This window comes from Pteropus vampyrus, unplaced genomic scaffold, assembly GCF_000151845.1.
Source record: "Pteropus vampyrus isolate Shadow unplaced genomic scaffold, Pvam_2.0 Scaffold222, whole genome shotgun sequence".
Classification (NCBI taxonomy): domain Eukaryota; kingdom Metazoa; phylum Chordata; class Mammalia; order Chiroptera; family Pteropodidae; genus Pteropus; species Pteropus vampyrus.
Window position 1 is genome coordinate 1,625,432 of NW_011889003.1, and position 16,866 is coordinate 1,642,297.

Sequence of the window (16,866 nt, forward strand, 5' to 3'; positions counted from 1 at the left end):
TATATGTATATATATAATATATACATACACATATACACACACACATGCATGTTTGTATATATTACTTCCTTGCTTTCTGGTATTACAAGATAATCTAAATACATCTTATATTTTCCTTGCCTACTTTGAAAATCAGCCATTTCTGCAAGCAGCCTTGATTCCTCTGATTGGACAGTGGTATTTAGAAGCCAAGATCTGGTGTTAGGCGTGCCACTAGTCTCAGGTCCTTTCAGTGGACAAAATGAGGAAATAAATGTATACATACTAACCTGTGTAGATAACACTTATCTATATTTCTATCTATCTACCTATCAATCATCTATCATTTTTACCTATAGTATATAAATATGCATGACTTCAGACTAATATCTTGACTTTAAATGTACAGAAGTTTAAGAATTGCTAATCTGTGCAGTATGAAAACAAATTTGTCAATTAGAGTACAAGGTTTATGCATAGTTCATTTTTGTCTTTAGCATTACAATTATCTTCTTAAAAGTATCCTTTCCCAATGTTACTTAGGGTGGCAACTTTTTTTTGACATCCTTGTCGGTGAGGTTATGATATATATTTTACATAGAGTTGGATTGTCACATTCTGCATTCCATTCTAGGATTCCTCTGCCCTTCTGGTTGATTTTTTGAAAAATTTGTATACATTAAGATTTACTCTTTGTGATGTGAAGTTTTGTAGGTTTTGACAAATATATATAGTCATGTGTCCAGCAACGTAGCGTCACACAGAACAGTTCTAACACCCTGAAAATTCCCTTGTGTGATCTTTTTATTCAACTTCTCCCTGACCTTAAGTGGGAGTCAAGGGTGAATTCCCTGCGGCCCCTAGTTGGATACTTTTGAGGCATAAATACAATTAGTCTTCCCAAAGAACATAAGAATAAACAGTTTTTCCACAAATAAGAAATCATCCAGCAGGTAATTTAACATGTGCATTTGTATAGCTTACAGAAGTCGTGAAGCTGCAGTTCAAGTTCATATCTGAGATGTTAAAACATTAGTTAGCACACTTAGTAAATGTCACACATTTTTCTGCTGGTGTTATAGTAGAAATTTTTAAAGAAAGCATAGCCTTATCCTTCCTGAGTTTCAAGTGAGGCCCTTTCTGTTTGCATTGTGGGCTGACTTTCAAAAGATTGCGAGGAGGTAGTTCCTCTGCTAGTAGGAAACCCTGACATGAGGCTCCACTGATGTGATCGTGATGGATTTCTCTAGGATTAGAACTTGCAAGCGGTTGAGCCTCCATTGTTGGAGGAGAGAGCAGCCCCTTCATGAGAGGCTTGCTATGTGAGGCGAGGGCTTATGAGGTCTACCCCTCTGCAGCTTCCGACTCGCCTTTCTAGTGCCCTTCCTTCTGCAATATGTGCATTGATTATGTCTCAGTCCCAACAGTGCCATTTATGGCCTATCAAGATCGAGGCCCTCCAAGCCTGCAAGATTTTTACTGCCTAGGGTCACCTTGAGATGGTCCCTGTATTATGGCAGCTAAAATTTGCGCCCTTTTTGTACTCTGCTTTCTTCTCTGCACAGTCCCAGTTATCGGACACGTTAAAGACCTCTGGCACCAAGGCAGCCTTTGGGGTTGGGGTCTATGTTCCAACTTTTGGAGCTTCCTTTGAATACTGGGCACAGACTAAGTTACGAAATGTATAGCCAGGAGTGTCTGGCCCTCAGACTTTGGGCTGATATTAATATATTCTCTAAAAGCCTCAGAAAACTGGTTAAGGCAATATAAAATACAGAAGTTATTTTGATTAAGTAAGGAATCCTAGTTTTCTACTCAGAAAACTTTTCCATAACATTAGTAGCAGACTAATAGTCTAAGAAACATTAAAAGGTAATTTTAATTTTGCATTAGCTTACTTTTGGCATTTAAATTTCTAATCTTGTTTAGTTTAATCACATAAAATTTCCTCTGAGAATTTCTTTTCACAGACCTTCTGCCACTTTCTTCATTCCTTCAGTTTGCTTCTTCTCACGCTTTCAGAAATAACCAACTTTAAAACAAACACCTTTCTTCCTTTCTTTGTGGGGATGGGGAAGCCCTCTCCCTCAAATCCTGACAATTGCCCGAAACTGGTGACTCAGATCCTCTGGCTATTTATTGATAAGGGTCATCGGCCCATTGTTAGCAGAAATGGTGTTCTGCTAATAATAATAATAATAACGTTAATAATAAGGAGGTTCATGGCTCTTAGAAAAGAGTTAGGCAGGAAAATTGGTTAGGGGGTTTCCGGGTCTGCCTGCAAAGACACTGAGATCATCCTATCCTAGAAGGGGTCCTTCAAAATAAATACCCATACTTTATACCTTATGTTACCAAAAACACATTTTCCTTTCCATCATAATTAGAGTTCTTAACTCAACAACCATATTCCATATAACACCGACAAATATAGTTCAGAGGTAATGCACATACTCATATTTCCCCATCATCAGTATTTGTAACTTCCCTGGGGGTGCTTATCTAGTTTCCTCAGGGAGTGATGAAATAGATGGAGTCCCCAGAGAACTTGGGCTGGGCCCCTTCAGAGTCCGAGAGTGAAGTGGGAGAAGAGAACTCCTGAGATCTCCACCTGGTGCTCTTATCACTGGGTCATCTAATAAGTCTGGGTCTTGGTAAAGAAGCATAGAAGCTTGTACATAGAGGGCTTCTTCCTATTTTCCAGTTTCTTGATGTGCAATGCTATTCTCCTATCTGGAGAATCATTTACAGGCCAAACTTTTTGATCCCCCTCCCATCGTTAGTTTGTTTGGAAGTAGGAGGGTGGCCTATAGGTCCTCGCTGCTCCTCGCTGCCACTGTATTTCACTGACAGCTGGGCTGTGGGGCTGTGGTTCCTGCCTTCCCTGTGGGATACAAGCTGGGAAATGCTCCTGCTGCTGGTGAGGAAGGAGGAAAGAATATTTCTCCCTAACTGGGAATCGAACCTGGGCCGCGGCAGTGAGAGCACTGAATCCTAAACACTAGATCATCAGGGAACACAATCCCAGCTCTATCTGAATCTGAAAGTATGTTACTTACCCTGAAAGGATTGTACGTGTGCCCTTGGCCTGGTGCTGGTGCCGCCTGGAAAGGCGGAAGGAGAACGGCGGGTGGCAGCACAGGTCTGGGAGTTCTCTCTGGAGTGTTAGTGAGTGCCCGTTTGATTTTTTCCCCCAAAGGCCTTCTGTTGTGTAGATTCCTAGAATAGGGCCTCCTTTGCTTCCCTCTTTGTGGAAGGCCCTGAACTTTGTCTCCCCTCCTCGCTGCCCGGGAAGACCCTGACCTGTGTCTTCTAACTGAAGACTAGGAGCTCCCTCTACCAAACATCCAATACCAAAAGATGGCCAGTTTACCTCACAAAGGGTGTGGAGATTCTGTGGGGTGAGTTTAACTCCATAATCTGATAACCCTTTCTTGAAGTTTTTGACCATCGTGGCTATGGGAGTAGGCTTTCTCTGTGTACCCCCCATGCCTCCTACGACAGGCAACAATCACGCCACATGGAGTGTTGGGGGATAAGGTTGGGGAAACTTTGGAAGGGACGTCACTTGCTCCCCCTGTGGGGAATTTTCAGGCTCCTCTTGGCAATTGGTGGATTGGTATAAACCCCTGACCTGGATCACTGGCGTAGACTCCTCACGGAGATCCAGTGACATCATCCTAAGCCGTATGAGGTTTGTCACAGAACCGCGGATAGGGGCTCAACTCTTGCTTCGCGGGTAGGCCATGTCTCAGTCACTCAGCACTCACTCTCTTTCATACAACCTCCCACCTGTCCTGTGGAGACTAAGCAGTAGCTCCTCTTAACCCGTGGAGGACACTTGGTTACTCTCTGGACAGGGATTGGGCCTTCCTTTTGCCCAGTGTTAACCAAACACATTCCACTCTCCGCCCTATGTACCTGTGAGGTCACAGTTTCCCCTAACAAATGTAGAGTACTCAGGTGACCTCGGGAGATGATCAGTCTCCCCTTCTGCCTTATGGGGCAGGGCCTGAGCTAGCTACCCTGTGCCTTGTTTTTCCTTACCGTGTCCCTGACACATCCTAGCTTTCTTGTTCCTCTGTTGTCTGATCCTTGCAGTGACTGGCAGATGGGGTTTCCCCTTCTGTCCTGTGAGGTGTCCACACGGGGTAATCCCTGGTGTGCGTTCAGCCAGCGTGTCTACAGGGCCAGTAGGGGTTTCCCCAGTGAGGTACCCAAATTCTGCCAAATGTGGGCACCGTTCCTCCACGCTTCCCGGCCAACACACCAGAAATCTGTTGCAGGAAGCGACACCCACCGGAGGAAATTGGACGCTCAGACAGCTTTGGTAGAGGAAGGAGAATTTATTGCCAGCGGAGCTCATGGGACTTAACAGCACCAAAGCACAAGCTCTCTTATGCTCAAATTCTAAAAGTAATCTTTAGTCCGAACTAAACTTGGTACTCCAAGATTAAAAAAATAACTAATGATATTTACATAATAAATATAATTTTAATCATTAAGTTCTTCTTCATCATTGAAATATATGCTGTTTTTGAACCCTTGGGCATCTTGAATCATCTGAAGTTGTGGGAGCCCCTGGCTGGGTTTCTATTTTTTTTTTGTTCTTTGCTTTTAGCTTGCTGGAAAGCTATGGCTGAGGCTGTCAAGAGCAGGATCTTCCCCTTCCTTCATCTTCACTTTCTTCTACTTCAGTTTTTTTCTTCTGGTTCAGGTATTCTTTTTTCTTTTTTTCTTTGTTCTTTGGAGGTTTATGTTCTCCAAGCATATTTTTAGGACAGGTATAACTTAAGTGTCCACTTTCTCCACATTCATAACGCTCAGATTTATCAAAGCAGTTTTGTCTTCAGGTAAACTCAGCTGCTCTAACATTGCCAATAGCCATGCTTGGCTTCTATCACTCTACCAAATAACTGTTGTTTATTGCTCTGGTAAAGTTTTATGCAGAGTCTTTATCCAAAAATAAAATAAATGCAACCCCTTTATCCTTCCTGGTGTCTTTATCTTTCCCTCTAGTAACCTTTATAACTTTGCCATACTTGGAAAATATACTGTGCTTTACCTGGGGCCAATTCACCATTCATTTCTTCATGTAGGGGGCAGGGATCAGAAGAATGCAAACCCTCTGCTCAGTTGGGGCTCAGCTCTGACTAGCGTGTCACAGTGGCTTGGGCCTCACAGGTACTGGGAGGGGTCAGGTGCTGCAGATTTCGCTGATTTAGCTGCATCTCAGACATTTTGATAGGTTATTTTTCATTCCAATTCATTTAAAATATTTAAAATGTCTCTTGAGATTTCTTTGATCTGTGTGTTATTTAGAAGCATGTTGTTTAATCTCTCAATAGTTTGGAACTGCAGTTTGGTTATTGATTTCTAGTTTAATTTCACTGGGAACTCAGAACATACTCTGTATGATTTGTATTTTTTTAAACTTGTTAAAGAGTGTGTTATGGTCTGGAATGTGGTCTATATTGGTGAATGTTCCATGTGAGCTTGAGAATAATGTATATTCTGCTGTTATTAGCTGAAGTGTTATAGTATGTCAATTAGATCCATTTTATTGATGATGCACTTTAGTTCAATCCTTACTGATATTATATCCTTACTGATTTTCTGCTTGCTGGATATGTTATTTACTGATTGAGGTGTGAAGCCTTTAACTGTAACAGTGGATTCGTCTATTCCTTGTGGCTGGTTATCAGTTTTTGCCTCTTTTATTTTGACATTCAGTTGTTAGACACATTAAGGATTATTCTATGTTCTTGGACAATTCACCCCTTCATCATTATGGAATGCCACTCTTTATCTTTGTTAATTTTTCTTGTTATGAAGTTGATTTCTGAAGTTAATGTGGGTACTCCAGCTTTCTCTTTACTAGTGTTAACAGTATGTCTTTCTCCATCCCTTCACTTTTAATTTATCTATGTCTTTATATTTAAGGTGGGTTTTTTATAGGCAACACATTGTCGGCTCTTATTTTTTACTTCGACAGTATCTATCTTTTAATTTGTATACTTAGATCATTCACATTTAAAGTGATTATTAATATAATTGGATTAACAGCTACCATATTTGTAACTATTCTATTCATTGCCTTTTTCTTTTATTTATTTTTAAATTTTGTCCTCTACAATTTCTCTCCCTTCTCTGGTTTAAATTCAGCATTTTATATGATTTGATTCCATATTCTCATCTCTCGTAGCATTCGAATTATACTTCCTTTAAAAATGTTTAAAATGTTTTATAATGGTTGTTGAAGAGTTTGCAAGGTACATTTACAAGTAATCAAAGTCTGCTTTCAGATAATACTGAGCCATTTTAGAGATAGTACAAATAACTTATAACAGAGTATTCCCAATTCCTCCCTCCTATTCCTTAAAAATTAGTCATTCATTTTACTTATCCATAAGCTATAATCACCAAATACAGTGTTACTATTATTTTGAATAAACTTATCTGTTAGATCAATTAAGAATAAGAAAAATGAAAGATTTTACTCTCATTTATTCTTTCTCTAATGCTTTTCTTATTTTATGCAGATATGTATCCAACTTTTATAATTTTCTTACCCCTTTTTAACATTCCTTACAAGACATATCTGTGGATGACAAATTCCCTCAAGTTTTGTTTTTCTGAGAAAGTATATATTTCCTTTTTACTTTTGAAGAATAATTTCACTGGATACAGAATTCTAGGTTGGTGGTTTTTTTTCTTTCAACACTTTAAATATTTTACTCTGCTTTCTTCTTGTTTGCACGGTCTCTGAGAAGTCCAATAAGGTATTTGTTTCTCTGTAGGTAAGGTATTTGTTTTCATTCTGGCTTCTTTCAAAAAAATTTTTTTTGTCTTTTGTTTTCTGCAATTTACATAGTATTTGCCTAGTTGTATTATTATTATTATTATTTAATGTTAATCCTTCTTGGTGTTCCTTGTGCTTCTAGGAGTGATAGTTTTATGTCTATCTTAATTTTGGAAAATTTTCAGTCATTATTACTTCAAATAGTTCTTCCGTTTCTTCCTCTCTTTTCATTCTCTTATTCCCATTACATGTATGTTATACCTTTTGTAACTGTCCCACAGTTCTTGGACATTCTGTTCCATCTTTTTCTTTCTTTCCTCTCTTCATCTTTTCGTTTTGAGAGTTTTTATTGACATATCTTCAAGGTCACTAATTATTTCCTTGGCTGAATGCAGTCTACTGATGGGCATTCTTCATTTCCATTACAGTGTTATTTATTCTTAGCTTTTCTTTCATTCTTTCTTAAACTTTCCATCTCTCTGCTCATACTACTCATCTGTTCTTGCATGTAATCCACTTTTCCCATTAGAACCCTAAACATATTAACTCTAGTTACATTTGTTAATCAGATGACTCTAAAATCTCTGCCATATTTGAAACTGGTTCTGATGTGTGCTTTGTTTATTCCACTGTGTTTTTTCTTGCCTTTTAGAATACATTGTATTTTTTGTTGAAATATATACAAGGTTTATCAGGTAAAAGAAAAGTATATAGATAGCACTTTTGTGTCAGGTTTTATATTTATCTGGCTAGGAATTAGGCTGTTTTTACTATGTGGTGTAGCTGTGGTATCAGAGGCTAGAATTTCTTCTATTACCCTTATATATATATTTTTTCTAATTTAAAAAATTATAGTGGAATACAGAAACATAAAATGTACCATCTCAGCCACTTTTAAGTGTACAGATCAGTGATATTAAATACACTTATAATGTGCTACCATTACTACCATCTATATCAAGAATGTTTTTAATGTTGTAAAACTGCAACAACAGTCATTTCCCTAATGATTAGTGAGGTTGAACATGTTTTCATGTGCTTCTTGGCCGTTTGTATGTCTTCCTTTGAATTGTTTTTTTTGTTGTTGTTATTGTTGTTTTTGTTTAGTTATAGGAGTTCTTTATGGAGTCATTGCTAATTAGATAAAAATGATTTGTGAACATTTTCACCCACTCCGTGGCTTGCTGTTTTACTCCATTGATATTGTCTTTTGATGAACAAAATTTAAAAACTTTTACGAAGTCCACTTTGTCTATTTTTTCTCTTTTATAGCCTTTGCTTCTGATGTTATATCCAAGATATCATCGCCAAATCCAAGGTTTTGCAGCTTTTGTCTTATATTATCTTCTACAAATTTTATAGTTTTAGGTCTTAACATTTACACCTCTGATTGATTTAATTTTTGCATCCAGTGTTAAGTAAGGGTCCAACTTAATTTTTTGCATGTGGATATCCAGTTTTCTCATTTGTTGAAAAGACTATCTTTTCCCCATGTAATGGTCTTGCAACCTTTGTCAAAAAACATTTGACTTTATATGTGTGGGTTTATTTCTGGGCTCTATTCTAGTCCAGTGATCTGTATCTGTCTTTATGCCAGTACCACACTGATTACTGTAGCTTTGTAGTAAGTTTGGAATCTGGCTTTATTCTTCCTCTTTAAGATTACATTGGCTGTTTGGGGGAGATTCCATATGAATTTAGAATGGATTTTTGTATTTCTGCATAAAACATGGGTTTTGATGAGTTGAATTGAATCCGTAGATCACTTTAGATAGTATTTGAATATTTATCTGTAGTTTTCTTGAGTCTTTGTCTGTCTTTGGTATTACGGTAATGGCGACCTCAAAAAATGCATAAAGAAGTGTTCTTTCCTCTTGAATTTTTGGGAAAGTTGAAAAGGATTAGTATTAATTCACCTTTAAATGTTTGGTAGAATTTACCAGTGAAGGTGCTGGGTCTAGGTTTTTCTTTAATAGAGATTTTTGATTAGTAATTCAATGTTCTTAACTAGTTATAGGTCTAATGAGATTTTCTATTACTTTGTGATTTCCTGGAGGGTTTTGTGTTTCTGGGAATTTGTCCATTTAATCTAGGTTGTCCAACTTGATGGCATACAATTGTTCATAGCACTCTCACATTCGTTTTTATTTCTGTGGAATAATAGTAAAGTCCCCACTTTGATTTATGATTTTAGTCATTTAAGTCTTCTCTTTTTTTTTTTTTTAGCCCATCTAACTAAATGTTTGTGAATTCAGTAGATCTTTTCAAGGAACCAGCTTTTAGTTTTATTAATTTTTTCTATTGTTTTCTGTTCTCAATTTCATTTACTTCTCATCTTTATTATTTTCTTTCTTCTGGTGGCTTGGGGTTAATTTTTTTTTCACCCTAGTTTCTTATGTTGTGAAGGTAGGTTATTGATTTTAAACCTTCTTTGTTTTTCGATGTGTTTATAGTTATAAATTTCTTGCTCGGCAGTTCTTTGGCTAAATCCCATAAGTTATGGCAGATTGTTTTTTTTTTTTTTTTTCACTTGTTTCTGAGTATTTTCTAATTTCCCTGGTATTTTCTTCTTTGATCCATTGTTTTTTTTTAAAGAATGTGCTATTTAATTTCTACAAATTTGTGACTTATCTGGTTTTCTTTCTGTTAATCGATTTTTCACTTCATCTTGTGGTCAGAAAAAATACTTTATATGATTTCTATGTTTAAAAATCTATGGAGACTTAATTTGTGCCATAACATATTGTCAGTACTGGAAAATGTCCTATGTGAACTTGAGAAAAATGTTTATTCTGTTCTTATTGGATAGAGGATTCTGCATGTTTGTTAGATTTAATTGGTTTATTATGTCTTGGTGTCAGTGATTTCATCTTGGAGTTCGTTGATCTTTTTGAATGTTTATATTTATTTTTAAATCAAGTTTGGGAAGTTTTCAGCCATTATTTTTTGAAATTTTCCCTCTACCTTCTCTTTCTAGCTCTCTCTTCTTCTGGAATTCCCACATCAAGCCTATGTTGGTCCACTTGATGTTCCCATAGGTCCCTTTGGCTCTGTCACTTTCCTTCAATCTTTTTTTTTTTTCTGTCCCTCAGATTCAGTAATTTTCCTTGTTCTATCTTTACATTTGCTGTTTTCTTTTTCCTTCTCAAATCTGCTTTTGAATCCCTTTAGAGATTTTTTAATGTTAATTATTGTACTTTCAGCTCCAAAATTTCTTTTTGGTTTCTTTTTAGGTTTTCTATCTCTTTATCGATATTTCCATTTTGTTCATATATTGTTTTCTTGACTTTCTCCACATCTTCCTTTAGTTCTTTGAGCATGTTTAAGATGGTTGTTTTAGTCTTTATCTAATAGGTCTGCCATCAGGTTAATTTTAGGGACGGCTTTTGTTGATCCTTTTTTTTTCCTTTGAGTGGGTCATACTTTCCTGTTTCTCTGTATGCCTAGTGATTTTTTTTTTCTTGTTGAAAACTGGACATTTGAATCTAATATTGTGATAACTTGGGAAATATATATTCTCCTCCTTCATCCAGTTTTGTTGTTTTCTGTTGGAGGACAGGATCCTTTTTACTCACCCTGGAACCTTTAAGATGTATCAGGTTGCTCCAGGAACACGTGTACAACTACCTGCCATGGGATTGGGAATGGGTAGCTGCTAGCATGCTAAAAGCTCAAATTGACTGAAATTAACTGCAATGTATAATTCAAGCCTTCTCCTGAAGTTGAAAGCCTTAGTAGATTCCAGATTTCCAGAATAGTTTTGTCAGACAGATTCTGCCATTGCTGTCTAGGTGGGGAGACTGAATTCTGTTGCTTTCTACTCAGTTTTCCAGAATATTCTCTTCTGTTGTCTTTATTTTTGTCATTCAGTTTTGTGTTTCCCTAGAGACTCCTTACTAAATAGTGTCTAAAGTTTGCAGTTCTTTTAGTTGTGATCCCCTGTTATTATTTGGAAATTCTACTGATTTGGTGGTAAGGTGTTTATATAGGAGAAGCATTCAATAGTCCTATAATTAGATCTCAGTCTTTTGGTGAGCCGGAGTTGGGTGTTTCCCTTCCGTTCATGTAGAAGGCTAGAGGGGCCTGTAGTTTGATATTTTCCTTCTTCCATAACAAAGGCTAGAGGGGTATATAATTGGGTATTTACAGTCCTCAGTCTTGTTTGGTTTCAGTAAATCCCCAGTTGGTTAGGCTCTGGTAAAATATTTTCCCTTGACGCTATATTGTTAGGGGAGTACAGAGCTCTGGGAGTGCTTCAGAATGGTTACTTTCCCCTCCTTCTGCTAGGTACAGGGGGAGATTTTTTTCTGATTTCAGTGAGCAACTGATAGGGCTCCTGGAGGTAAAATTTATGGAGGTGTGACTGAACTCCTGGAATTTTAACCTCCTAATCCACACTAAAGCTTCAGCAATTGCTCAATTATAGTTAAAAGTATTCCTACAGATACTGGCTCCAGGTGTGGGCTTCTGTTCCTGGGCCTGTACTCTTGGTACACTGTGATGCTCTATATCTGTTTGCTTATTTCTCTAGTTTTAGGGGCTGCAGTTTGCTCTGTGACCTAAATTCTTCATGGCTTTAAGAAAGGTTGTTGATTTTCAGTTTGTTCAGCTTTTTTTCTTGTAAGGGTGGGAGTAATGGTTTCCATGCTTTTTATGTATCAGATTGAAACTGGACTGCTCTCATACACTTTTTGAGTGCAGGAATGTAGGAGTTCATTGTCAGTAATGTTACTGTATTGTCAAAGAAGTATATAATTTTTCATATTATCAGTTCTTAAGTTATTGTCTCAACATGAATTTTAATTATGGTTGGATACTTTGAGGTTTGATTTTTATCTAAAATATTGGAAAGGAGAATAATCTTATACTTGTGATTCATTTAAAGACAAGATAAATATGTATATTGCCATATTATGATACATATTTTAATTGGGAAGCTGATGCAAATGTTTGTATATTTTATATATAGATTTTTTGCAAAACCCAGAAATTATTCCTGAATTGGTAATTAGAATTTTTATGTTTATTTTTTCAAGTAAAGATTTGAAATTGGAAACTGATTTGTAGATTAATATTAATTTATGGTAAAAACTTTTGTCACTGAGAACAAGATGATTCCTTTTAGAAAATCCTTATTATTTGGCAAAGGGTAATCTTGAATTGTTCTCCATTTTGGTGAGTTGGTATGGTAATCTTTCTTTGTCATTATCTGTATGGGACCCCTTTTGTTCTAAAATGTTAAGAGACTTTTGTCTTATTATTAAAGAAATACAATGACAAGTTTTCTAGATAAAATCCAATGTCACTATAGTTTGCTTATGTTTGTTAATGTGATATTTGGTGTTAAACATAATTTTTTATTACTAATCCATTATATAATTTTTTATATACTAAATGATGTGGTTTTAGCTCTAGGCTAAAACTATTGTACTTTTTGAAGTTTATGCAGAGAACACAGAATTTTTTTGGTTAACATAGAGATATATAATTATCAGTTATATTTATTCATTGGGAAACAAAGATGTATAAGGGTATACTTTTTCATTTATTACTTATATCATAAAAATAAGAATATTCTGGAAAAGAAAATCAATTTTTTTAAAAAAGAATTTAATTTATAGCATTCATATAATTTCCTAATGAAGGTCCTAAATTTTGGTGACCAGTTTTAGTTACCAATTCTTAGTCTTTCTTTGGGAAAGTGAAAACTGATCAAATCATCATGGATTTACCTCATAGGATCAATCCTAGGCAAACTGTGGGAAGCCAAAGTTCAGAGGCATCATTACTCTTGTGTATGATCTTTCTCTTACCTTTTAAATATCCAGTGCTATTTCAGTGAAGCACCGAGTTGATTATAGTTTAAATGCATTTTTCATCTGTTATATGAATAATTTACGTAAGCTTATGAATATTTTAAATTTAATATACATAGTTATTTCAGTAGCCATTTTTAGATAGAGTGGATACATAACCTCCCTTCCCCTAATTCCTTTAATTACTCCTTTAAACAGTAAATAAAATCATTTGTATGTCTTTTAAAATACATTTATAAAACCTTATATTTTATTTAAAATTTTATACCTTTACTTCAATTTATGTTAATGAAGAAATTTAAAAAATAAAGAGGAAATCTGTTTATCTTCAGTAAACCAAATGTGTTTAATATGGTACTTTAAAATAATTATTTAAAAGTATCAATATTAATATCAATAAAAACATATAGAAAACTTGAGGACTAAATCATGAAATCATTAGAACAGTAGTAGAGTTTTAATATCAGTCCTCTATTAAGAACAAATGATTCAACTTCCCTTTTTTGTGTCAAATGAATTAAATGTATAATTCCAGTATGTAGCAAAGCACTAAGCTTTTTTATGTAACAAACCTCACTTTTCATTTTTATATGACCACAGATATGTAGATAGAAATTTCTTCGTAGTACAGTGCACTCAGTTGTGCAAACTTATCTTTTTAGGATCAAAGAAGAACACAAACCACAACCGACACAGTAAGTAAATGTATTGAGTGCAGTAGGCTTGACTTCTGTACTTTTGCCATATTCTGCTTTCTGCACCTTGGATGGTATTAGCTTATACTAATACTGGATAGGCTGCAGCTAGTGTGTCTTCTGCTTTCTGACTCTCTGGCTTGTAGGAGAGCTGCTTGCAGTTTCTTACTTCATCCACATACTGACTGGATGTAGTTATTGCTGCCTGCTTGTGGACTGGTTAAGTGTTCAAACTTAATTTCCCTACCTCTGACTGCCTGGATGATAATTGGAGCTCACATTTCCATTGGCTGTAGCTTTTGTGCCTGTGTATTCTATTATTATGAATATGAAAACATTTGACCTACGTTGTTATTCATTTGGTTATTCAGTCACATTATTTGCTTATTTAAACAGGTGGTTTCCCTTTAGTGGGATCACTGAACTGGTAAATAACGTTCTTCAGCCCCAGCAAAAACAACAAAATGAAAAGGAGCCCCAGACGTAAGTAAGCTGATCTGTATAGACTAAATATTATCTCTGATAGTATAACATACTGATGAGTATGTATTAAAATACTGCCCTTGAAATATTATTCCTCAGAAATTAAAATTGTTAGGTTATGAGTTTTATACTTTCACTTTAATTATGCCCTGGAAATCTAAAACGAAAACAAGGATAATTTATAGGGTAATAAAAACAAAGAAGTAATTCTTCCCCCAATTTTAGTATAAATAACGTAAACTGTATTTATCCAGTAAAATATCTTTCTCCAATAATGAAATATATTCCAAAGTATATTTCTTTCAAAAATAATTCCAGAGGACATTAAGAGGTATTAATCCCCAAATTCAATCTGTGATTAAGTAATTTGGAAAGGTTCTTTAAGAAAGGTTAAGCAGGTTTCTTTATTGTAATAGTTCTGACTGTCTAAACATGCTCCAAGGTGTTAGAACATTCATTTACTAATCTTATTTGACTACTGAATCCTGTTTTCACTGAACATTTCATTAGGTTATGAACCATAATTTAGGAAATGCAAAAATTTATTCTCACATTGACCTGAAACATTAAAAAAAAGGTCCATTCCATTTATTTCAGTTGTTAGCAGATTAAAAAACATTCTTTAATAAGTTGTTCACACTTATATCTTTTTAATTTAAGTAAACAATATTATTTATGTTGTGAAGTGAAAGTAACTCTGAGAATGTGAGAAAGACTGCATGTGTTTAAATTCCAGTCTCTTCATGAAAACTATCTTACTCAGAAATGCTCTTACCATCTTGCCTCTGTGCTTTTTTTTAAGTAGGAGCTATGTCTGTGGAGAAGATGCTTTAGTTGTAGGAATGGACAGATTGAAAAGCGACATGACCTCTAGGAGAGAACGAGAATGACTTTTAGGAGCCCTAAGATGAAATATTTAGAAAAGCATCAGTTTTGCCTTTAAATACAAACTGGGAGATAAATGTATTTTTTGTCTTATAGATGAGGGTAGTCTCCTTATCCATTTTTTTTTGTTACCTTAAATGCATTTTATTTAAAATTTTGTCCGTTTCAGTTTCAAATGAAGTGAAATATGTTCTGATATACCACTCCTAATAGTTAATATGTAGTTCTAAAATTGGAACTGTTGTTATACTTAAGGTAGTTGAAGTCAAGGCCTTTGTTTGTCTTGTATTCTTTTTTATCTTTGGCATCGCAGAGAGGCTAATCTATAATAAGAACTCAGTTATTTCTTTACAATTGATTCAGATGTTTTATACTTTTATGATATAGTAATACTGCGTCACAAGGAATAGAAATAAATTTAATAATCTCTAATTAGCAAAAATTATATAAAAATGACACACGGTATCAGTGTTTGGCTGTTTTTTTCCTAAGGCACTGAAACTTAAAATAGTAAAATCAATAGCAAAATATAATTAGATAAAACTTGGCCTCAATTTTAAATTACTTCAATTTTGTTTCTTGTTTGCGAGTTTTAGAGAATAATCAAGATTAAGTCTTATTATTTAGTAGATTATGATGGGCATTAAATAAAATAGGTATTTTGTTAGTAACTTTAAAAGTGATCTCTAATTATTGAAATAGTGATATTTGATTGGCATAGACAAAGATTGAGGCAAAATACAAAAGAAATAGCTTTACTTCAATAATAAATACAATTCAATTTGCTTTGATTTTTATATAGGAAGATGGTAAGAGGAAAGACTAGCACTTTCAGATGTTCTAAAAATTAATTCTTCATTAATAGGTATTTTCATTAAAGTTTCTTGGACAATTCATTCATTCTTGCTGCTCTGTAATATATACAGAATTAAGAATTCAGAATTAATATATTCTCTCAGTAGTTACCTTCTTTATCTTCTTGTTACGCTGAAAATTTCTGGTAAGAGCTTTCCTTTTAACTTTCTGATCCACAGACCAGGATTACTTCTGAATCTTCTCTTTTAATTCATCTTCTCTTCAATCAGAGTTCTAAGACTCCTTTCTGAGTCACCTTACTTGTTTCTCTCTTTGACTACCATTTGAGTGGAATAACTTCTTTGCTTACTTTCTGTTTATTCATCCATTAAATTGTTTCTGAGAGCTAAATTTCATGTATTCATTTTAATTTATAAATGTTGAAAAGAACTTATATTTTTTTGTATTCTGTATAATCATTTTTATAGTAGAATAACAAAGTATTCTATCAGATAGTATTAAAAATCTAATATTTTCTGAGGAATTTCATTTTAATATAATTTGGATAATTCTTGTGAAATTGTAGGTATAAGAAGAACAATGTATCTAACTTTGACTTTCCATACATTTGGAGGCATAGAAAATTGAGCTATTCGTTTCAATTGTCAGTTCATTTAACCCTTGCAGAAATTAATATAGAAATTAAATAGTATTATCTTTTTTCTATTACTATTTTTTTGCATCACCATCAAAATGAGGGAAAGTTGTCTATAAAGGCAATATAATATAAGTTATATGTAAAGTGTAAAACATATTCCTGGATAATTAAGGATGGGCATACTTGGAAAAAATGATAAATATTTTGTAATGCAACTGTTATTTTAACAGTTATTGTATCCCCAATAACTACCATAATGTCAAAGGTAAGAAAGAAAATTTTAAAATACAAACTAGTCAATTGGATTAGTTTTTAATTTTCATGCAATAACAGTTTCACTCATTGTGATTTGATAAATAATAAATATACTTTTAAATACTTGGAAAATCTAAAATTTGAATTATTGGAATCAGATGACCATTTAATATAGTAATCTTTGATTATGTGATCTTTTAATAGGAAAAAATGCTAAGGAGAAGAGTTTTAAACCTAGGGAACGTCATATGTGAAAGTCTTTATGTAGCAAAGGACTTGAGAGATACGAAGACCAATGTAGCTGTGATATAGTGGACAAGAGGAAATGTGGCAGGAGATGAGGCTCCAGAAATAGGACTCAGATAGAGTAGTGTTTTTATATATAATGATACAGAGTTTGGAGCTGAGTATTAGTATAAAGGAAAGATATTGAAAAGTTTTAAACTTGGGAGTGATATGATTTAATTTGTGTAACAGATCAATCTGGCTGCTCTATGA

The 16,866-nt window shown here is 34.6% G+C and overlaps 1 protein-coding gene and 1 pseudogene across 1 annotated transcript in view; one reads left to right on the top strand and one right to left on the bottom strand.

Annotated features, from left to right (window-relative positions):
* The window catches only part of RIMS2 (regulating synaptic membrane exocytosis 2), a 579,688-nt gene that overhangs the window by 95,604 nt on the left and 467,218 nt on the right, over positions 1–16,866 (top strand). Inside the window, exons 2-3 of the mRNA XM_011373284.2 lie at positions 13,260–13,292; positions 13,689–13,775. Coding sequence (XP_011371586.2) covers positions 13,260–13,292; positions 13,689–13,775 — 120 coding nt within the window. The remainder of the gene's footprint in view (positions 1–13,259; positions 13,293–13,688; positions 13,776–16,866) is intronic.
* LOC105300881 lies at positions 4,474–5,062 on the bottom strand (annotated as a pseudogene).